The sequence below is a fragment of the Chiroxiphia lanceolata genome, chromosome 1, assembly GCF_009829145.1.
Source record: "Chiroxiphia lanceolata isolate bChiLan1 chromosome 1, bChiLan1.pri, whole genome shotgun sequence".
In the NCBI taxonomy this organism is placed as follows: Eukaryota; Metazoa; Chordata; class Aves; order Passeriformes; family Pipridae; genus Chiroxiphia; species Chiroxiphia lanceolata.
This window is the reverse complement of record NC_045637.1, coordinates 145,598,816-145,622,527: the sequence shown is the minus strand read 5'-3', so window position 1 is coordinate 145,622,527 and position 23,712 is coordinate 145,598,816. Positions and strand designations below refer to the sequence as shown.

General features: G+C 39.7%; 1 protein-coding gene across 5 annotated transcripts in view; it reads right to left on the bottom strand.

Annotated features, from left to right (window-relative positions):
• The window catches only part of DIP2C (disco interacting protein 2 homolog C), a 309,433-nt gene that overhangs the window by 77,221 nt on the left and 208,500 nt on the right, over window positions 1-23,712 (bottom strand). For all 5 annotated transcript variants that reach the window (XM_032685205.1, XM_032685183.1, XM_032685196.1 and 2 more), the window contains 5 exons: window positions 15,273-15,364; window positions 11,318-11,428; window positions 2,278-2,401; window positions 1,557-1,666; window positions 137-239 (listed from right to left, as the gene is read on the bottom strand). In XM_032685205.1, the coding sequence (XP_032541096.1) occupies window positions 137-239; window positions 1,557-1,666; window positions 2,278-2,401; window positions 11,318-11,428; window positions 15,273-15,364 (540 nt within the window). The remainder of the gene's footprint in view (window positions 1-136; window positions 240-1,556; window positions 1,667-2,277; window positions 2,402-11,317; window positions 11,429-15,272; window positions 15,365-23,712) is intronic.

The window sequence follows — 23,712 nt, the reverse complement described above, 5'->3', positions numbered from 1 at the left end:
GAAAAAAAAATAAGGTTTTTAAATCTAGAAGCCTTTGGACCAAACCTATGTAAAACATAAGATAGGAGCCTAATGAGAAATAAGCTACAATTCACACTTGATTTTAAAGATGATGCAAGGGAAGTGTACTCCATACCTTCTGTGTATCCACATGCCTGGGTCAGAGCTTGGCAGTGTGTCAGCAGCGCAATCCTCGTCACAGTCACCCCAAGCACACTTCCATCTTTACATGTTTTGTACTAAAAAGAAATAACCAGGGAAAGTCGATGTGCAATAATTGCCCTATTTCCATTATTTAATAGCTATGTTTAAAGTGTTTCCTATGCAGGTGAATGATGGGTACATCTAATGACTCTGTTTTAAGAAGGTAGCAGTATTGAGGAGTTCTGGAGATACTTCTTCATTAAAAGACACTTTTTTTCAGATAGGCTTTCTCTTTTTGACTGAAGCTTCCCAGGTTTGGTATCTGAAATCCACTTGTTGTTTGAAAACAGGCATTATGGAAAAATAATTCTAACAACTCTGATCATGTTAATGACTAGATGACTGGCTACGTTTAGCAGAGAATAACCTAGTTCAGTCTGTTCAGTGTTTACGTTACATTTTATAGGCCAACCAATAAACCTGAGCTCCCTTGTGCATCTCATAAGGTATGGGACAAGAGCTGACCTCAGAATCCTTGCTGGGTGCTGTAATAATAATCTATATGTATACAGTCTGAAAGACACATGCTTTTTGATGAGAATATGAGACTCATGAGAAAAAAGGAGGAAAAAGAGGTGGGAAACCATTTGGGATGATTGCAGTAATTTTTTGACTTTATGCAAAAGTCTGAAAACTCTCAGTGGCAATTAGTAAATTAAACATTTATCTTTCTCCATGATGAAGATAAACACAAGATTGAGAATCAAGACATCTCTGCTTCTCTAACCCAGTGTTCTGACTGCACAAAGACAGGAAATACCTTCCCTCCATTTCCTTGAACTTAGTAATTTAAATTCCATACTAAGACCACTGAATTCAAGGCATTTGAGTCTATGCAAAAGTAGAAGAAAATTATGGGGGGAAAAAAGGGAGGAAAATTAAACTTAACAGCATTGCTAACTTGCCCTTCCTGATACTGATTTTTGGGGGGAGTATGACTCACAAAGCAGTAAGTGATAGGCAACCATTGGAACAAGAAGTTCTTTCAGAGGGTCTGAAGGTTGTGATATAAGAAATGAAGCTTCACTGTGAAACTTGTCATCTATCAATCCCAAGCAAGTCCACACTATGAAAGGGACTGAGATTGGTCAAGGCAAATTTAATATAGTATTGCAGCAGCCACATAGACAACATAAAAACGTTAACGTTAGAAATGCCCAAAATGCAATTTACCATTCCATTAACTTTTCTGAAATCAGTATCAGTCTAATTTATTGTAAAGTATTGCTTATTAACAGGCTAAACCAGGATGTTCTTTGCTTCTGTGACTAGTGAATGAATAATGATGTTTACCTAATGCAGAATTGCCATATGTAATGATTCGAGGAGAAGATGCATCTTCATTAACTCACCTCAATGTAAGCTGTGTCATTGTTTGCATCCTTGATGTGTGGGAACCAGTCACGAGGCGGCTTGGAGAGGTGTTTAGACTCTGTGACAAACCACAGCAGCTTTGGCCAGCCTGAGGGACAAACAAGAGTCAGCTTTTGTTGAGTTTCTGCTGGATAAGACAAGACAAAAATCTTCCCCAACAAAGCTTTTCCTCAAATGCCTGTGTCACCATTACCTAAACATTGATTCTTTTTGAACCTCAATATAGTATGAGAAAGAAGATTTTCCAGAATTGTTTTCTTAACACAGCTATCATGGTCTAAGACAATCCCTGAGGAAATGGCTGGGCAGTTCAAGCTGTTATTGACCCAAACAGTTTCATTACCACTCTCCTGCCAGAGGTTACTGTCCCTACACTTAGCTATTGGACTGAATCGTAAGAATGCTTCTCATCTACTACAGTCATAAGTCTGTTGGTTTAATTTTGCTTGTAGCCACAGATGATCTCAGCAGCCCAGCTTAGCCAACAGAGAACCAGGTTGGGAGCACTGGTACTGCTCTCCAGCCACGAGGTGGGCACAGCCATCACCACCAGCAGTGACACACTGGGACAACGGTGCTCCTGTGGCAAGTGTTTCATCACAGGCCTGATCCTCACCCACAGACACTAAACAAGTGCAATGTTTACTACTGTTGTAGTAAATGACCAGTGATAGCCACTAAAAGTAAGGGTTAAATTACCTTTAAACTGTGGTATCTCCCCTGTGGGGCTTTTAGGCAGTCCTTTATGGCATGCATCGCTGGTCAAGGCCACAGTAACTCCACAGCTTCCAAGCAAAAAGCCTATTTGTTGACTTCCTGCATCCTAAGAGATGACAAAATACACAGAATTGATTAGAAGTGATTACAGGCTGAAATAATTTTCGTCCTTGGGCACATTATCTTTAGAGGAAAACAGTCTCTTTCCTTTAAGTTGATTTCCTTTTAGCTGATTATCAAAACTCATCTGTACACTGACAACAGAATTCCACACCCTAGACATCCTCTTGCCTGTATGAACACAAATCATAAAGAGAATGGAAGTCATCAGATGGCATCTGCTCTCACATCTCTTCAGAAAGGATGACAAGTGGCTGAGAGGAATGTCAGAAGATTGTTCTTCCAGAGGGATCCTTGGAGAAATGGGCAGACATGGCCTTCATAAAGTTCAACAAAGGTAAATTCAAAGTCCTGCACCCAGAGAGGAACAAACCCCTGCACCAGCACCATCTGGAGAGCAGCTCTGCAGTAAAGGACCTGGGGATCCTGGTGGACAAGTTGAATGTGAACTGCAATGTGTCCTGGCACAAAGAAGGCAAATGGCATCCTGGGCTGTGTGAGGCAAAGTATTGTCAGTGTGTTGAGAGAGGTGATCCTTCCCCTCAGCACTAGTGAGGCACATCTCTAGTGCCAGTTCTGGGCTTCCAAGTAAAAGACATGCAGCTACTGGAGTCAGTGAAAGGCCACTATGATAATTAAGGGACTAGAGCAACTCTTCTGTGAGGAAAGACTGAGAGCTGGGATTGCTCAGCCTCCAGAACAGAAGGCTTAGGAGGGGATCTCATCAGTATGTACAAACACCTGAAGGGAGGGTGTAAAGAAGATGGAGCCAGGTTCTTTCCAGTGGTGCCCAGTGACACGACCAGAGGTAATGGGTAGAAATCAGAACTGAGGAAGTTCCCTCTGAGCACCCTCTGTGAGGGTGACTAGCATAGTGTGCCCAGAGAGGTTGCAGAGTTTCCACACTCAGAGATATCCAAAAGCCACCTGGATGTAGTCCTGGGCAATCTGCTCTAGGTGGCCCTGTTTGAGAAGGGGAGCTGGACTAGGTGACCTTTAGATGTCTCTGCCAACCTCAACCATTCTATGATAATTCTAGGAAATAATACGGATTATAGATGCTTCCACCTGGATAAAGCTCTAAACCCTTAGGATGCTATATGGGCATACAGTGGTGACAGTATCCCTATTATTGCTGATCTAACCTGATTTGTCAATAGCCATTTTATTGAGTAGTAACAGACACATTTCAGGAGCACTACATATAGTCAAGTGCCCATTAGAGTAAGCTCATTACATTTTACTTTCATCAAGGGCGTGTAGGCACTGAGACTAAGAAGTCATGATGATTTTCGAGTCTAGGCCATAGCTGTTCTTTAAGAGATGCTGTGCTTCTACAGCATTATGTCTGCTGTATGTATAGTATCTTGTCATGATTATTTTATAAACTTTACATCTATTCACTAAGCTCTTCAACAGAGCAAAACCCAAGATGTAAATGCACATAGAAGTATTAACTCTTTCTCCACAGAACAATTCTACAGAAAATAGTCTAGAGAGTCTTAAAAGATCAAATTAAAATATCTTTTGAATCAACCATAAAGTATACTTAACCATGGAAACAACCAGAAATATAGTAGTTGCCTTAATCTATTGATTCATTCAAAGCAAAATTGTATGATGAAAGCCCCAGAGCCTATCTGACTAATTTTTAATTAAATTTTTATGTAGTCAAATAAAACCATCTAAAACGGAGAAGCAATCAGATCAGAAAAAAAGCAAGGGCTTACTTGTTTTTCATACCACCTCAAAATATGTTTATGGCAGCAATTATCAGAACTTTGATAGCTGAGCAACAATAAATTGATCTGTCAAGTCTATGCTATATAACTCCTATCCAAGGCCTTGGTGGCCACATTAAACCCTGCCTTGCAAGAAAAAGGCAAATCAAGATGCTGAAGCAGGGGTGCTGTGATAGACACTGTTCCCCAGGGCCACAGGAGTTGAGGATTTTGCAGTATGAATGCAATGAAGCTTTCTGATAGTCTCCTACTTGGTGTTCACCAATTCCATCTTCAGTCTCAGTCTCTCACACCTAGTGAGAGACTAGGTTATCACCACCTTCTGCCTGCTTCTGGTGGCTTCATTCTGACTTAGAAGCTAAAAGTACTGCAGAGAACAGAGACATGAAGAAGAGATTGACATCCCTTTCCCCATGGAGGTGCTCCTGTGATATCTGCTGCCCCACAGAAGAAATTGTTGAGATACTGGACTGACAGCCGGTAGGTGGAAGATCTGAAACTTTTATACATCCCACAGACACACCACAACCTTACCTACACACCCAATCCTGTGAACATGACAGAATTTGCTGTTCCTCGTACCTCAGCAGGATCAGCCCAGAGCACTGAAGACCTTGGGCAAAACGTGTACGTTTGAAAAATGAAGTTTGAGTTAAAAATGCAGTCCTTTGCCTGAAGCAGTCAAAGCTCCCATGTGGGCCATGAAAAAGCTACTGACTTTAAAGGCATTGATTATTTCAGATTTCAGAGACAAGCTATCGGCCTGCCTTCTGAGTAATGTGAAATGAATGGTTGCATGCTGAAAACTACTTTGTAAGTAGAAAAAAACACAACCAAATAATCTTCCCCCTAAAAAAACCAATATCCTCCTCCCATCGTAAATCCCTTCCCTGCCTGTGAAGGGAATAGATTTTCACAACACACTGGTTTGCCAGCAGTATTACTTGTTATTTTAGTAATTTATGCTAATCTGCCACTTTGGCAACTCCCCACTTGTCACAAACACTTTATTTTACTGAATTTTGTAGGGGTAGAAAAACCTCAGGAAGCCAGTGGGGACCAGGTGAAACAACTCAACGCAGTCTCAACCACAGACAGGGAGAGACTTGCCAGTGACGCTCATTGTCAAATCCTCCACAATTCACAGCTTGAAAGGACACGTAATGCGGGTGGAAGGCAAAATACGCAGCTGAGGTATTGTAGCATGAGGTTCGAGATCACTTGCTGACTTTGGAGCTATCATTTTACATTTCTTGAAGGCACACAACACTTGCTGAGGTACAAAAACTGAGGTGTGCATAGCTTCAGACTATGTCTGCACACACCTAGAGAGATCAATCTTTCATATGAAGTGAGACGGAAATCCTCTCTGCTGTAGGCAACCATTCAAAGTTTTCTAAAGACTTTTATTAAAGGTTCCCTAAAGGTTTTCACCAGTACCTGGAGGCAAATTGTCTTCTTCCTGCTGTAGAGAGTGATAATTCATTGTCAGGATAAAAAAATCCCACGTGTGGTTGCATTTCAGCATGCTGTTAGTGTCATTTCTATAATGTTTTGTGAGAGTATCTGTGTGAAGGAAAACAATTATGATCCTGTCTCCGTGACTGAGAGTGCATGTCCTTATCTAATAAGAAAGGAAATAAGAGACAGCCTGTGCAAAGGTTGGCCTGATAAAGGGTACTTCTGTTCACTTGCAAATCCCTGACTGTTTTTAAAATGAGAATTATGTGGGGGAGCATCACAGACTGAACTAATCTTGTTTTCTGTTACAATGCTTATTTGAGTTGCAGTGCCCTTACTCTATCAAAAATTTGCTGGTAAAGAACAAATAGGGTAACTATTAGACACAAAAGTCAAAAGTGAAAAGGCATTGAGGAAACACTATATTTTTAAAACAGGGATCTCAAAGACCTTAACCAAAGTTAAACACAATGTAGATGCAATCTTCATAACCAGCTTTAAGATGAAGAAATTAGTTGGACAATGGCTTTGGTGTCTGCCTGTAATTTGCACGTGATATCTGCAACCATGAGCAGCCTTAATGTCCAGAAGTCTTAATGAAAGCAAGACAATGGTTATTTTTGGCAAAGGACACTGTGTGAAATGTGATATGCCCTCTAGGAAACTATAATTGCCTAAACTTGAAAATACAATAAGAAAACACCGACTTTAAAGGATCTGAGATTGACTGTGGTAAAATGAGTGCTTCACTGCCAAAGTGTATGAAGTGGGATAGACAGGCACCAGGGGCTCATAGGGGGCTGAGGGAACTTACATTCTCTGGAGAGACTGGAAGATTGTCACTGAAAGAAAAATATATAACATTTTATGGATATTTTAAATCCAGGGGAGAAAGAGATGCATTGTCAAAAGATGTTCAAAAGTATGTTAAGCTCCAGCGTTTCTGGAGCACTGCAGCCCAACGATGACTAAAACTGAGAGAAAGCAAAGCTCATTTTATCTCAGGCCCTGAAACACTAGGAAAGATGTCAAGGTGTATTTCCATTGGAATAGAATTCTTCCTTCAAAGGAAGACATGACTGGGACAATTTCACTGCTTTGAAAGAGATAGACCTCTCTGGCTACTGTTAAAAGCTTTAATAATCTTTCAGGATTTAATAAAAAGAGCTCCTGAAAAACAGTTTTTACCCTGTATGAAGCATCCTTTAAAAAAACTGAAGTGTCCTGGAGTGGGTATCTCCAGATTTCTTATGACAATACACAGGCACATTCTTCCAACCACACTGTCAGAGTCAGCGACTGGAGGAGCACAGAAATGCCTGCTAAGCACACACAGCATTAAATCTAAGATGCTAGGAAAGAGCATTTTGAGTGAGAAATTTAATTTTACATGCTTTCATGTCTCACTCTGTCACAAATTCTGCCTAAGATAAGGAGACCATAAAGATCTATGTGGGATTGCTTTGTTCATATGTTCACAGCATGGGACTGAGTATAACTATGAATGTGCTTGGAGGACAAAAATGTTATTTTCACATTAAAACTGATTAACTCCCCTGACTGTACCAGAGCAGAATAAAAACAATTTGCATGGCGCCCATCAAATGGAAAAAAACATTGACCTAAAAAATCTAAAGAAGGAGAAATCAAAACTGTATTTTTAAATCTTTTCCTAAGGGACATAGTAAATCACTGTTTGAACTAGAATTCGATATGTTGAAACTCCCATGTCTTCCATTTTGATGGCCCGTTCTATGACATACAATTTGCATGTCACATCATATCACACATACAATGAAACAAATACTCCAGCTTCAGACAAGATTAACAAAAGCGGAGGTTCTGAAGGAAGAGCTGTTGTATAGGACACATTATTTGCTAACGTTTGGGAAACATAAGCAAATTTGGAGAGAGGGACACTACTCTGAAAGAACAGAGCCCATAAGCCAATGGATGAGGATTAGATATAACAATTATGGGGAGTGTTGATGATAAAGGCATTTCAATGCTATTAATGTAAGGAAAGGAGGAGAAATAAAACATGCTGCTTGTTTGATCACTACAATGACCATGGAACTCCTGACTGATGCTTCTAGAATAAAGAGTTAGTTTCGATGTATTTGAAAAAAGCCTGGTATTTCAGTTTTTAATTTTAGATCTGATGTCGCAAATTTAAAGAGCCAAAACCATGCTGCATGAATGACAATTTCCAGGTCTTTGCTGAACACCAGGAAGCATTCTGGGAAAAAAACTGAAGAATGCTGCATGGTTGCTGGGTATTCTGGCAATCCATGCCAGGTGCTAGGTCAGACAGGTCTCCTGAAGTCCTGGGGGTATTCTAGGTATTCTGTCAACACAAAGGTGGGATACAGAAGGAAAGAGCAAGGAGACATAGACTTTCACATAACAATAAACCAGAAAAAAATCCTGTTAAAGTCTTACAAAAATAACAGTCATGCTATGAAGAAAGGGGAATGCATACAAAATCTATGTGCAGGTAAAGCAAAAGCCTTTGCTTCCATATGGATACAGATGCCTGCAGAGTAATCTGTAAGCCAAAATATCTGGCTACAAACACTATTGCTCAGTTTTAAAATGCCAGGACAAAATTTTGCACAGAGCTGTGAAAAACTCTTCTTATGAAAATGCAGAACAGTATTAAAGCTGCTCATACAAATTTTAATGTTAAAAATGTGCTCCTAATATAACTCCCTAAAATAGCTCATCCTGTATTTTGTAAGCTCATAATATAAATGTGTTAGTTCACATTTCTGTCTTCCAAAAAGCAACCCAAAAGATGCCAGAATGTACTGAAGCGTGTAGAAGAGAGGATAAATAATGGGAAAGCATAAAAGAACAGTCTAGGCCATTGTGTGATGACACGAATGACATCTTCCCACGGATGCCAGAAGCAATCCACTGCAATTTGACCAAGCAGAGGTATTCCTTCTGGGACTACTCAGAACATGATTTTCATCTCATTGTTTCCACTCCAGTTGTCCTTACATATAAACAAATGCAAAAATATTTGTAATAGTATATGCTGTGAGATTGCATAGTTTTATTTATAGATTATAGATCATGTTGCTTTTTTAACTGACATCTCTGTTATTGTTTTATTAGTTTGATATTTAAACATTATGGCAAAAGATAAACAGTCTGAGTCTGTATATATTCTTTTGTATAAATATATATACATGCATGTTTAAGTGTATATTTATATATCCATTTATACACACATATTCAAAAAAAACCCAAACACCCAAGAGGTTCAGCCAAATTAGGGTAAGTTATTCATTTGACACAGAGTATTTACTTGGACAGCTGGATTTTATAGTTTAATAGATGGATGTGGTATCAGAGGTTCCAAAATAAATCAAATTTACACCTATCCATGTACTCTAAAATGTCATTAAACCTCAGAAAACCATAACAGGGAAAGACATTAGATTTTTCAACCTTCAAAGCCATGTTGCTTCTTTTTTAATCAAAGAATGAAAACAGATTTACCCGTTTGAGCACTCTATAAGATCTTAAAACGTACATATTCTGCTTGCCTTATTTTTTGACACATATAGAATCTCTGGTTTATATTGAAATAATGCACAGTGTTATGCAACTGCCTCAAACTATCTTAAGGTACTGTACTTGGATGTGAAAGTGTGATGGCAGCCCAATGTAAATGCGCTGTATTTTTACTAAATTCAGCATCCTTGTTCTGTAGTCATGTCTACCTCTCAGTGCCCTCAAATACAACATTTTACAAATTTTACCCCAAAGCAGGCATGGTGGTTGAGGTTCCATCCTCCCCTCTTACACTGCCTTTCTAGCTCACCTGCATCTTTCCTCCAGTCTTAGCCAGTTTAAGCCGGGGCACTTATTGTCTCCTCTTTCCCTCAGTTCCCAGTGTCCTTCCTTCTGCTCAATCACCCTCATGTCTGCTCAGCTGGATCATGACCTTTTGTTGTCTGATCCACTCATTCACTCACTCACTCATTCACTCACTCACTCACTCACTCACTCACTCACTCACTCACTCACTCACTCACTCACTCAATCACTCACTCACTCAATCACTCACTCACTCATTCACTCACTCACTCACTCATTCACTCACTCACTCACTCACTCACTCACTCACTCACTCAATCACTCACTCACTCAATCACTCACTCACTCATTCACTCACTCACTCACTCATTCACTCACTCACTCACTCACTCACTCACTCACTCACTCACTCCATCTCTCTCTCTCCTCCTTCACCTGGTCATTAAACCACCCCTTCCTCCAGCTCCCATCCCTTCTCTCCTTGCCAGCTTCTGGTTTCACTGTGGCAGGAGCCCAGCACAGATGTTGGCCAGGGCATGTGTGATCGTAATGGAGAAATGATGAGATCAACTCAGCTTCTCAGATGTGAGGAAGGTTTCAGTATGTTCAGTTAGGAAGGAATCCCCAGATATTTTGAGCTGTTAATTTGCTACATGAGATGTGCAAACTGAAAAGACTGTGTGAGGGTTTAAAATCTTGGTTTCATGGTTTTCATTTGAAAGGTAGGGTACCTATCCATGAAACAAAGATTTGAGCTTCTGCTTTAGGGTGCTGTAACACTGGAGCATCTCAAAGAAAGCCTTGACAGTTGAAAAACTGAAAATATGAGCAAACCAATACATTTCCCCAGCCCTTTCCTTGGAAACAATTTATGTTTTCAGTCAACATTTTCCGAAAGAATTTAGTTTCAAAAAAGAAAGCTTGTAAAGATTAAGGAACACTCTTTGTGTGGACAAGTCCAGATCAAGTAATTGAAATAAAGATTATTAGTGCTAGCTAATAAAAAAATGATTATACAAGGGGATATGTGGGAGCAGCCAGCCATGGCAAATTAAGGGGATATGACAAAAAAACCTTGTAATGAATAAATATGTTTTGTTGTATTTACAACCTTCTAGGCATATATCCTCAGAAAAAAATGCAAGTTCAGCAGCATCAGTGTAAGCGTCCCAGCTGTGGTTCACCTACACCACCCACCCCACTCCTCTCAATGCCCCCAGACACTCTGGCTGGAACTGCTCTACTAACACTTCCCTAGGATACATGGTTGAATTTCTGAACCATCACTGGACGTGGAAGGCTTTTGATTAGCAGTGGTCAGTTTTCTCTATGAATGCACGTTCTATGGCAAGAATTCCTGAACCTAATTTGTCCAAGTGCCACCCTTGGCAGAGAGGACCGTAGTGACAGAAGCTTTGGGACACATATGCACACAGAGACACAGGAGAAGGCATTTCTGTAACTGCTTTGAAGTAGCACACACAGCACTAGTGGCATTATAACATAGCTTGGGTTGCAGGGACAGGTGGAAAATCAGCAGTTGTTGCCAATGGTTCTTTGTCAGTGGCCAACACTAGAATGTTTTGAAAGGCTACAAAGATAATCCATCTAGGACTGGCAGAGCTGCAGTCTTGGAAAATTTTCCTCTCCTTTTCCTTGCCTGCATTTGCTGAAACTACAAGCACATCTTCAGATTTTCCATCACAGAAAAGAAGGAACTATATATAATTCACCACACAGCACTATCTTTGTATCCTCAGATTCAGAGTTAGTTAACCACAAAAATGTACTCAAAAGCTATGTTCAGTTGTGATTTATTCTAACGTAAGTTTCAAAATGCAGTATAGAGAAGAAATTCAGTTCCCTACCTTTCTTGTAAGTGGCACTTCAATAGGGACGGGGACAACTTCAGCGAGCAGGCAGCCATAAAATGCCACCATGAAAGCAGCAGGATCATTGTTAGGAAACACGAGCGTTACCTGAAAGAGAGAGATGTAGATTAAAAATATTTTATCCTAGGTGTAAAATAAAAATAATTGAAGCTTCTATGATTCCTTTTGGATAGAGATGATTATTGAAGCACTTCTAAGATAACTAGTCAAATGCCTAATGACAGACAAATGAGGAATCAGAAGGAATTTATTCTGACAAATATTCCTTTTATGAACATTTTCACTTACAATGTAGCTAAATATTTTCATGCTGTCTTGTTTCCCATGTTGACAACAGCCTTCATCTGGTTCTCAATTAATTGATTGCTTTATCAGTATTATATAACCAAGTAAATGGATTTAATAGAATTTTAGATTCTATTATAACAATTTGCTTGAAGTTACTGAAACTGAAGTGGAGGTGTGATCAGTTAAGATTACGCAGACTTACTATGTCATGAGGTCAATCATTAACACATTGCTTTGTTTCACTATGCTTTGCCTCAGGCAACAGTTTCATTTTAGGACTGGACTGCTGTCCAGGTGTAGAAGTTTCTGTGTACTGTGTGCACACAAATAACTGATACCTAGAAGCAAACGTCATATCCATGACGCACCCCAACCTAGGTGTGGATCTGTTGAACTTCACAGTTTCAGGGCTAGGGTTGGGGAATTATTTAGATAAAAGAATGCCAAAACCAATCACAGCAAATCACCACTATGCTCACTAGGTGCCCTCCTTCCCCCAGCATACTGAACTGTGCAGTTTAGTCCTGCAGGCAGTGCAGACAATGTCTGAGATCCTGCACAGGCAAAGGGGAAGGAGAGGTGAGGATGCACGGTCTTGCTGAGGATTCAGCAACTTACAGAGACCACAGCTCTCCTTGCAAGGGCAGGGAATACTAGTGCTCTCACTTGCTGGTGAATGACCTCAGTGGTTGGATCCTGTCTACAGTTTTGTTTTGATTCAGTCCGATGGATGTTTTCAGCTCTTGTCTTAAACAGCTGTAACACAGCTGGTAACTATCCTGCACGGTCAACTGAAGTGGCATGCAAAAGGCATGGTGAATGATTTCAAACCTAATTCCTTTGGACCCACACACAGGACCTGAGTGTATTATTACAGCATCTTGAAATTTCCTGAAACTATGTAATAGCTCTTGAGTTTTGACTGCTTTGACATCCATACGAGTTTTGTTGAAGTAAAATCATGATGTTTTCATATACACTTCAAGGTTCAGTTACTGGAGATTATAAGTGTTTCCAGAATTTAGTTAAGATAGTCACCTTCTATACGTTAACTGGATTTCTTCAAACTAGAAGAAGACTAACCAACCTTGTCCAAGTCAGTCTGAAATATCTGGTTTGTAAGCTTAATATTCTAATTTCATCAAGGTTTACAGTCAGAGCAAATACATGGCTACCTTGTCTGCACACTTGCACTTTAAACAGTCCAAGTGCTGGATATGGCAGTGCAGAACTCACTGTATGCATTATACAGGCACAAACCATAAACAGCCTCAAGAGAAATGGAAATACAAGGATTTTGCCAGGTGCAAATCCCGTTTGCTGAGCCCAGTAAACATCTGAAAAACCCAAAAGATACTTTGAAGGTTGTGGGTTTTGCATTGGTCTCTGCTTACTTAAAAGCAGTGAAGGTTTGGATGGGAATCTTTGCAAAGGAGCTGACAGAGGTGAAAAAAAATCTCACTGAAGTCCAGTGGGAAAGAGGCACTAACTTCCTCTCCAAAAAACATTAATCACTAACAGACTTGTACCAAATAAATAAATAATGTGCATAAAAGCAAAAAGTGCTAAGCTTGAAAGAAAACAAATCATACAGTGTATATTAAGAGATGAGAATCTGGTTATCTAGTAGATATTTCAGAGGGCAAGCTTAATTTCCAGGCAGCTGTCTGGGGTGATGAAAGGTTAAATTTCTGAAGTTACTATAGAAGGCAAATGCAGTTTGCCATGTATAATACCAGAAGCAGGGAATGAAATGCGGGCACATTCATTTATTTTTTGGCTCAGACAAAGAACATAAGAGGTGAGGTAATGGTAATCATGAAAAATAGAGATTGTATTGATAGAAGAGATTTTTAAAGAGAAAAAATAAAATATTTTATTTAATATTAACATAAGGAAAAAATTACATTCTCATTTAGAAAAGACCAGAAATATATGCCCTGTTTAATTTAGTATGTAAAAACTGTCTTTAACTGTTGTCGCACAAAATATCTTATGTCAGAATAAAAAGTCACCTTCAAAAAGCTCAGAAAGCTTTTATGTTATTACAACAGGGGCATAAGAGCCAGAATAACCACAGCGTAGAGCATCAGAAGTGCAGTAACACCTCATCTTCAATGTGAAGTTGCTTCATATGATCACGTTCCTGTTACACAGGGATGCTAGGCAAGATGTTTTTACAACACAAAACATATGCTTTCAGCACTCAGCTGTAAACATTTGTTTCACTCTAATCTAGGTGGACTTATCTTAGCAGACCAGCAATTTGTTCTTTACATGTCCTGCACTAGCTAAATTTCCAGCCTTCAGCCTGAATTATCCACAGATCCTTTCTTAATGTTAGGAGATGCCAGTGACCGCTACTGTAAATGACTACAAAGACAGGCAGGCAGCACACCACAGATAAGGAGAGATGCACATTGCCCATGTGTGAACTTTAGTCCTTTTGGAGCTTTCTGGGTGGACTGTTTTGATGTGTACACCAGAACAACTTGCTGCTTCTGCTGTTGCTTAGAGACAGAATTGTAAGTCAAGTAAAAGAGATTCTTCAGATCCTAGTCCTGGCTGAATGCCATTGTAGGAAGCAATTTAGATTAAGGATCTAGAGATCATTTAGTTATTTTCTTTACGATTTATTTCAAAAAGAAACACAGGAAGGACTGTCATGTTTCATTTTTTTTCTTTTTCCTTCTTCCTTCTGGAAAGTGTTACTGCATTCTTTCATTTTTGAAGCTCTCAGACACGTGTGTTTCTCATGTGTGGCACAAGAGGATCAAGTGAACCAAGAGTCTGAGAACTGCTATCAGACCCTGGGGGAAAGACTTAATCCCACACTCACAACCCTAAGCACTAGGACAGGAGACTAAAATTTGCATTTCTGACAAATTTGTTCTGGAATATCCACTCCACAGCTTAAATCCAAACTGGAATGGGACCTGTGGAATTTTCTATACACACTCTGGAAGAGAAAAAGGGCAGCAGGCTCAGCCAGTCTTGGCAGACAAAGGGGTAGGCTTGTAAGTACATTGTTAGCAAAACCATAGGATGTTCTTGTCTTCATTTAACATCTTAAAGTGCTACCTTTGCAACTTTTGCTCTTTGTGGGCTGTATCCATTCACTTAGATTTAGCCTCTAGCAGTAGCAGCATCAGGAACTAGGAGTGGAAATATTCTCTGTGTTACCAGTCTGCATCATTCATTTATTTAACTGGCTGCCAAAATGTGCTTACTTTACTTGACTTTGTCCTCCACAATGTTTCTCTTGTTTTTACCATCTCAAAAAATACAAAGTCATTAGTAAGTAAGTTTTTTATCCACATGACACCTCCAGGCTCCATAAGCAAGATTTTGCTAAACAGACTGTTGTGCTGTGTCCAAAAATCACTTTCCATGGGAATGTTTACTGTTGATGTTGCCACAACTTCAAGTTACTATTCAGGGAGTACCAGCTCAGGTTATTTATTATGCAGTTCAAAACATCTGTCTGAATGATCAGACTTCTGAGTAAACAGCAGATTTCAGTTTCCACCCCTCCCCAATATTTCACTTCACTAATTTCCTCTGAGCACCCCAAATACCTCATTTTCTCTTTGTCAACACTGGGTCTGAACTATTAGCAACTAAAAATCTTTGAGATACTCACCCTGTCTCCAGGTCGTACCATTGGTTCTTGTTTTGTGCCTAACTTGTGTAGTATATTGTAAGCAACCTTCATACTTCTGGTCCAAAGTTTGCCTATTAACATAAAATTTTTGAAATTAATTTAAAAATTCTAATGTTTTACAAGATTGTAAACAAGAAAGAACACCTGAGAAATGGAAAAAACATAGTAGGAACATTTATATTAGATTTCCAACTAAATATGACACCACTACTTATAAGAAGTTTTCTATCAGCTTCTTTTTTCAAGACAGTAAGACTCAAAAAAAAAGGGAGATTAGTTTTCTTTGTGGCAGAAGTTTCTTACTTTGGAGAAAATTGGATCTTGACTCCAAAATCTAACTGCTAGAAGGGTCTGGAAAATCATCAAGTCCAGACATCACCCTGATACCTCAGCTGTAGCAATTTGGACAAGTCACGTTTCAGTGCAGACTGACCTCTGAGGGTGATACTCAGGTTTCCCAACGACATTTTTCATACCACCAAAGGAAAAAGGAAAGGCATCCCAAGAAGCAGAGACAAAGTAAAGAAAACCCCAACAAACAGAAAACACCCCACATCCAAAGGGGCACACTGAAGCAGCAGGGACCCTCTGAACCTTAGCACATCCATATGGCTGTTTCACTTTTAATTCATTTAACTTGGCTTTTTCTTCTCACCTGCTTCGTTACCCTCCCTTCTCTCAGTTTCATTTCACTTGCCCCTGGTATCCTTCCTTACTGTCTCTCTTCTCCCTTACTTTATCTTTCCAGCACCATGCTTAGTTGATCCTTATCAAGTCCTCATCCCAATATACTATAAAAAAAAAATTATCTCATCAATATGCCCACATCACACGCCTTTCATTAATCCTTCAAGCAATTGGCACCCTCACTCTTTCAGATGCTCTTTGTTTAGAGACCTTGTTACTTTCATTTGAACAATACCAACTTTAACAGCCCTTGTGCTTGGCTGGCCCCAAGGTACTGTCTTCAAGCAGTATTCAGTCTGACAGTAACAAATCTTTAATTCATGGCCACCAATAACTGAAACGATAATAGGTTCTGACAACAGATTACCTATGGAGTTCAGCAGTTCAGGCTCCCAAACATGCACCATTCCTATTTATAACTAAGCCAAGCAGTTGCTATAATAAGTTCCTCCACATCCTGGTTATAAAATGCAATACTACTGAATTATTTTTAAGTGCAAATCTGATGTAAATATAAAGTATGATGAGAAGGCCAGATTTTCTTTTTTTCCACTTAAGGAAAATTGGAAGGGTCTCTGCTGCTTTTTATTGAGAAAGTACTAAATGCAATTATTTCTTACGAAAACAGTAATATTGTATCATCAAACTATCCTTTGCAAAGTTTTTAATTTATTCAAAATTACTCCAGTATTTGCATGTTGAACTGTATTGATGCTCAGAAAGAAACACAACTCTCGATTCTGTTCCACTGGAAACTCAGCACAGATACAGGCATATGTCTGCAGGACTAACCCTCATGGTGCTGTGGCAGAACTACCTGCATTTGATGGAAAGAAGGCCTTTGAAAGCATCCCTGCTGCTACAGTTAACACTTGAACTTTACAAGTGAGTAGGATAAAAACAAGGATGCTTTAAGAAAGCAAATATTCTTTTTCTTAAAGTTTTCCAACATTAAAGTTTCAGTGGCAACAAACTTAAAAGAGCAATTAGTAATGATACAGGAAATTGGAGAATGGAAATCAAAAGCCTGGCAAAAGTTCTGAATTGCAAAAAAGAACCATCTTTACACAAAACACTTTCAAGCTTGAAATGAACATTGAATTTTTAATTCCTTTTTCAAGACACATAAGGAGCTGCTGTGAAAAGTTCTGTCTGAACTATAGAGATTAAATCTGTTACAAGTCTTACATTTGCATTTCTGACATACACTAATTTTTTAGCTATCAAATGTGCCATCTTACAATATTTTCTTTAAAATCTAAGAACTATTCATATTACAGCATTTAGGCACATTCTTTCAGAAGTACACAGGTACCAGTACAATCATCTCCACCTAGGAGATCTGGCTAAATGCAGAAATTAAGTTCTCTCAAAAACCGAGAAAATTAAAAGGAGTACTTTCTAGTAAAGTGCTAAATAATCAAATCTTTACACACATTTTGTCATGATGCTCTTTTATTATCAAAATTTTATTTCAGCTTCTGAAACATAGAGCATACAAGGCTGCCTTCCTAATTCCTCACCTTTCTGCTTGTATACACTTCGAAATGTACAAAAAAGGCCCATAATATTTTCTAGTGGTCAGAAAAGACTTGAATTTTTTGTCACCACAGCCCTTTCATTCCCTATTTCCTGTTGTGATACCAACCTTTTGTTAAGTAGTTGGGGTAACTGGCCATGCACTGGAAAACTGGAGTGAAGCTGCAAGTTTGCCTTCAGCTGGAAAGGAGCTGGAATAGAAGGGCCTTACAAGCTCTATAATGTCACTCCAACCCTTGCGGGCTCTGCCTGCCCCCAGCTGCTGCCAACTCTGCTCCAGGGTGGGCAGGGGCTGCTGGGGGCGGGCAAAGACCCCCAGGCATCCTCACGAGCAGGCAGAGCAAAGTCCAGGCAGATCTTGAACTGAATTGTGTTCAACAGGAAGCCTGTAAGTTTTCCTGCAGGGTATATGACTGTGTTCCAAAAAAGTAAATTAAAAAAGGGCCACAAAAGGAGCAGTAATCGAGAAGCTGGAGCCAGGAATGTATGGATGATCAGGGCCAGATCAGTGGCTGCTGGATGGGACACTAGTTTCTGACCAGGGGTGGACTGAACCATGGGTTTATTCTGCCACTTTGGCTGTTTGCCTCCTCCAACATCACTGAGAAACACAAAGGGCTCAACGCCTGCAGGATAAAAGCCCTCAGGAACAGAGGATGTTATAAAGACGGAAATCTTTGAAGTGTTTCCTTCCTTGGTTCTGCCTAGGTTGCAACTCAGAGTAATTCTTCCTTTGCAAACTTGAGAGCTTAGACGTCGCTGGGAAAAAGCCGATTGCTAAAACTTCTCCCACAAATCCTGATGCTGTGACCTTGCCGTGACCTCCATGCAGTGCCACATCTGTGCTGCGGGAGGGGGAGGCCTGGCAAGGATGAAGCTGTGCTTCATCCAAGGCTCTGAGACAGGGCTTAGCACCGCCGGGCCGATCCTCGTGCAGGATAAACCGTCTTCATTACATGGGCTCCAGCAGAAAGCTGGCTGTTTGCAGCCACTGGGGATACATCCCACTGTCCTCAGACAGAGTTCAGTGAAGCACCAGCTCTCCTCAGATAAACACACTGCCATTAATCTTCTAATGAGTTGGCCTGAAGACAGGGGGGCAGATGAGGGAAATTTAAGCAATAGCTTTGGTAGTGAGTGGACCTGCCCATGTTCCAGCTAGTGCTGGAGCTCCTTTCTTCCAGCCGTGCCTCTGCAGCAGGGAGCTATCCTGGGCCCCTTCTGCAGCTGACACAGCATGTGCTGCTTGAGCAGGAGACTTGAGCAGCACTGATGCTTCCCTGCCATAAACACCAGACCCTATGAGCCCTCCTCCTCTTCACATTCCTGCCCACATCCCCACTGCAGTGGGGTCCTTTCAAACAACACTCCTACCTGCTGCACTGGGACAGGATTTGTAACTTGCAGGCTCTGATGTCAGTAGCCCAACATTAAGTCTCTTGCATTTAAAAATGAAGAACTGGTATGTCATCTACAGAGGTGTTCAGTGGTATTTAAGGCACAAGGGTACCCTCCAGAAGGGGTCCAGGCTCTGCAGACTCTGTGCAAGGGCTGCCAGTCACACACACATCATGGGTAACACAGGGCACTACACATTTAAGAACTTGAATTACCCCTCAGTTTTTAGGTCACAAAACTATTTCCCAAACAAAGCAGAATGGTAGGTGTATGTGGAACAAACCCCGACAACAGGCATTTAACACACACCTTGTTGCTGCTACAATTTATAACATTGTTCCTACCTCCCATGGAGCTGCTAATTGTGGTGCTGCTTTCTAAGATCTCGTGTAACTCCACAAGATGGTAAGAAATTAAGCTTTTCTCTGCATCTATCATTGCCTAAATTATTATTGCTTAAGCATTTACTGAAACAAATCTTCTTCTAAAGATGATTGCATCTCCCTTAGCCATGTCTGTCACTTGCCCAGTGCTGCTGCCAGACTCTCTTGTCCTAGCAGCATGCTTATGCAGGAAGGGCTTTAAGGTTCTTCACACACTTGCAAACTAAGTGTGTGTTTCCACTGCCCAGTGAGTAACAGCAAGTACCATTATGCCTCTGAATCTGAGCCATATCTGTCAGACCTCACATATGCAGATATGCTCTGTAAAACAGGATGGAAACCAGTATCTCGCTTTCTGGCAGCTGTGACAAACACTGTTAACACCCATGTGGGGCAAGTCCATTTTCTCTTGCCACTGGAATTTCCCTTTAGTTGAGCAGTAGTAACTCTACACCAGCAAAGATATATCTTGCATTTTGCTTGTATTCAATCTTATTCTTTTTTTAACAGTCTATTCAGAGGGCAGTATCTTCAACCAACTAAAATTTAGCAAGCATAGTTAGTTAATACCCAGTCCCATCTGGTTAAGCAACACGAGGGTAAAGGAAACCACAAGGTGTTAAAAACCACACAAAAAGGGACCTGTTAACAAAAATTAGATTATTTCCACATGACACTGAAGTAAATCCCCTTCCTCTTCCTTTGCAAATCTTTAAAAGTACTAAATGTCTGTGTTGAATGTAAAGAAGGTTTTAACAGAAAAGCTGTATAAAGGAGAAAACTCAGAGAGAAAACAAACCATAACAAATTTCTTTATCATCTTCAGGACAGCTTTCAGAACCACACAGCACTAATTCAACAAAACCAAACCAGTGGTCGCTTACCAATCACCGTGCTCAGCAACTGCGAGACTGCCAAAGTTTAACTGCAAATAATTTTGTCAAATATTCATTTTCTCAATATCACAGTACAACATTCCTTACATTAAATAGAAACAACAGTATTTATTAAATCTGGTGTGAATGGCAAACTTCCTAACGATATGCAGGTAGGGCTCTTTTTCTGCTTTGCAACGGAATAGTCCCAGCTCTACTGCTCTGTTCACCCTTTTTTTATAAACTCTTTAGATTCATCCTGAGGAGCAAATGAAGTTGTTGTATTTTGTGATAAAATAATCCAAATAAAAAGAACAACAATGTTCTGTTGCAGAGAATAAAAGATTCCAGACATCCTCAGAATAGAGGTAACCTTGCTATAACAGTGCTGGATACTGCAGTCTGAATCATATAATGCAGTAATTTTCTACCTTTTTATTAAAGAAATAAGGGTTTAAAGTATTAAACAATCATAAGACTGATATCTATCTAGAGATTTAAACCATGACTATCCATACCTCTGTGCACTGAGTCATTTCAGAGATAAGGACAGTCTGGCTATGTAGCTACTTGATCACAAGAGTCTCAAATCCGTCCCTCTCCTTCTGTTAATTGTGAAATTCCTGGCCTAGGAGATTCTCGCAGAAAGGATGGGGAGGGGTGCAGGTGCAGCACTGCTTGGCGCTGCCTATTTTTGACCTGTTGTTAACTTTCAGGCGTGCCAGGATATCTCCAGTATAAGCGACATCACCCCTGCTGAGGCAGAATTACTTTGGCCTCAACATGTTTACAGTTGCATTAAGGTTATTTTTTAAATTGGCAATTCATTTGAGAAAAAAAAAAGAGCCATTTCCCAAGCATTTCTTTCTCCACAGAATCCAAACGGAAAAAGGAAGAATGATCCTCTGTCCAGAGAGTTTTCTCTGCTCTTTTTTGCTAGTCTTGCTGTCTCCAGTGGGCCTCTGACGTGGGAAAGAAACACTACGCTGGAGCTACAGGAAACGTTTCTTAGAAGAATCTGATTACGGAAAGTGTTAGATAAAGGAAATGAGATTCTTCAAATCAAAGTTAACTGGCATTCATTTTGTTGTTTTTAATAATGGTTACAATAAGAAAGCTCCAAACTTGCTCACTCCTAAATTACTTTCAGCTTTTTACTTTTTCCCCAGCCTTTCTGATTCTTTTTAGAATAACCATTTTAAGTAAGAAAGTGACTGTGATAGCGTAAGAACTATATAGGATCTAATTGTCCTTTATTCACGTTTGTCCTCTAAGAAATCACTAAGCACTTCATTATTAATACCAAAACCAGATGCCTGACTACTCTGATTAACTTTGTCTGAGTCAGAAATTGTCTTCCTTCTCTTCAAAGCATGTATTAGGTTTCTAGTCAGAGTTCAGACTCACACAAAACCTGATAAAGACATATTTCCTTCCCATATCTCAGACATTTCAATTTATGCATATTCAGTGATTTGATTTATAAAGGGATTGAGAATAACTTAACTAAGATGTTCTCCACTTAAACAAGTTCCCAGAGGAACAAAATATTTGAGAAATAAGTAATATTCATAGTGTTTCATTCACTAGAAAGAATTTAAGAGTTTTGAGTACATTAAATAAAGATTACAACTGGGGCACTGAGAAGAACTTCAAGAACTGAGGTAAAACGCATCAAACACTTTCTTGAAAATAAAGATCAAGTCTACAAGTGCAGTTATACATTTTTCCTATCTCCACTAACCTCAGACACATGAACAAAACCAGTCCTGACTTGCTATGAAGACAAGGAGCTCAAAACACATTCTGAAAAAGACATAGGAGATATAAGGTATTACAAATTAGATGAATTCTTGTAGAGAAATGAGAAGGCAGAGCTGATTTTAAGCAACAGCTGAAAGAGTAAGTTCTTTAAACTAGTTTCCCTTATGGCCCAGCAGCACTTCACAATCTAAAGCACTCACCATTTAAAGTCACACTAACACATATCCACACCAGCTACCATTAGGTAGAGAAATTCATTCCAGAAAATCACACCAGGTGGTCTTACAACACCAATCTATCACTGTCTGCCATGGCATATCACAGCTTGGCCATTGGTCTGACCACTCACAGATGTATCTGGACAGGACAGCAAAGGAGTTGTGAGGAAGGTTTTGGAGAAGGAGAATTTTGTGGACTCTCAGAGAGCTCCTTTTCAGAATACAAGGCCACCAAGGGCAAACAGGAAAGCATCTTGGATAGATGCAATATTTTTCAGGGCCAGAGAGAGTCTTATGTTAAGAACTAAGACCAAAGTGGCAGATGGGATGAGATTTCACCATGTACATGTGACAAAAGGCCTACATTTGAAAAGACTTGCTCTTAAAATAACCTGTGAGGCTTGGACACAGAATTACTGTAAAATAAATAATGTTGGTGTTGTGTATGATACTGTAGTTACAACCCAAGAGATGGGTGGGAAGGTAGTACTGTCTGCAACAATACACTAAAGAAGAGATTAAAATGTTGGTGTTAAGGGAATTAGAACTCCTGCTCAGATGGGCTATGATCTAGCTGACAGCTACAGAGACACTCCTGGAATCCATCTTGAAAAGACGGAAAGAAGTCTGGAATAAGCAGGCAAAGCTGCAATTCATCCATGCAGACAAGAAACTAGAGAAGATGCTGAGTATGAAAAAAGTAGGGATCAAAAGCCTTCTCTTAACTGAAAAGTTGGAGGATAAAGGAAGACGATTTCCATAAAGACAAGAGATGTGAGAAGAGACTGAAGCAGAAACAGTAAACAGAGGTAAAATATTCAAGAGAAGGTGCATAGAGACCATGTTGACAACATGTCAAAGACCAAAACTCTGGGAAATTAGAATTATTCTTAAAACTCTTGAATACTTGTCAAACATATGAAAATTCCTGGTAATGGTATTTCTTTAGATTGGCAAAAAACCTAAATATAACTGTGACATACAAAATCAGAGGCTACTAAATGTCCTCAATGTTGATATTTTAAAGTTTTAGTCACCTGATCATAGCATGCACATGAGGAAATTCAGTGTCACACTAAAACCATGTGGTAGGATTGTGATTAAGCTCATCTGTCAAAAGTTTATTACTACTGGGGTCAGTGGAACTATGTAGAGGGATAAAAATTCATGAGTAGGAGTGGCTTTGCTGAGTTCAAGGCTTAATGTCTCTTAATGCTCAACTTTAAAAAATGCCATGCCTGCAATCACTAGAAAATACCACAAACGTAGAAGGAGGACTAGTGACAGCAAAATCATACATAAAGCCACCAATAAAATGGCAGGTGGCTGTAATGTTAAGGACATTTCAAAAGCACCTGTCATTTAAGAAAACTGCTGTGGCAGAGTGAATGGACATTTCCAGTGAAAAAGGATGTCAGCTTGAAGTGCAGCTAGCAGAGAATTCAGTAAACCTATGAAATGTTTTGGTTTGTAATTTCTTTTATCTATAAAAAGAAGGAAAAAAAAAGAACTAATTTTATTCTGACCTCAGAAAACTACTGAAAGGCAACAGTAA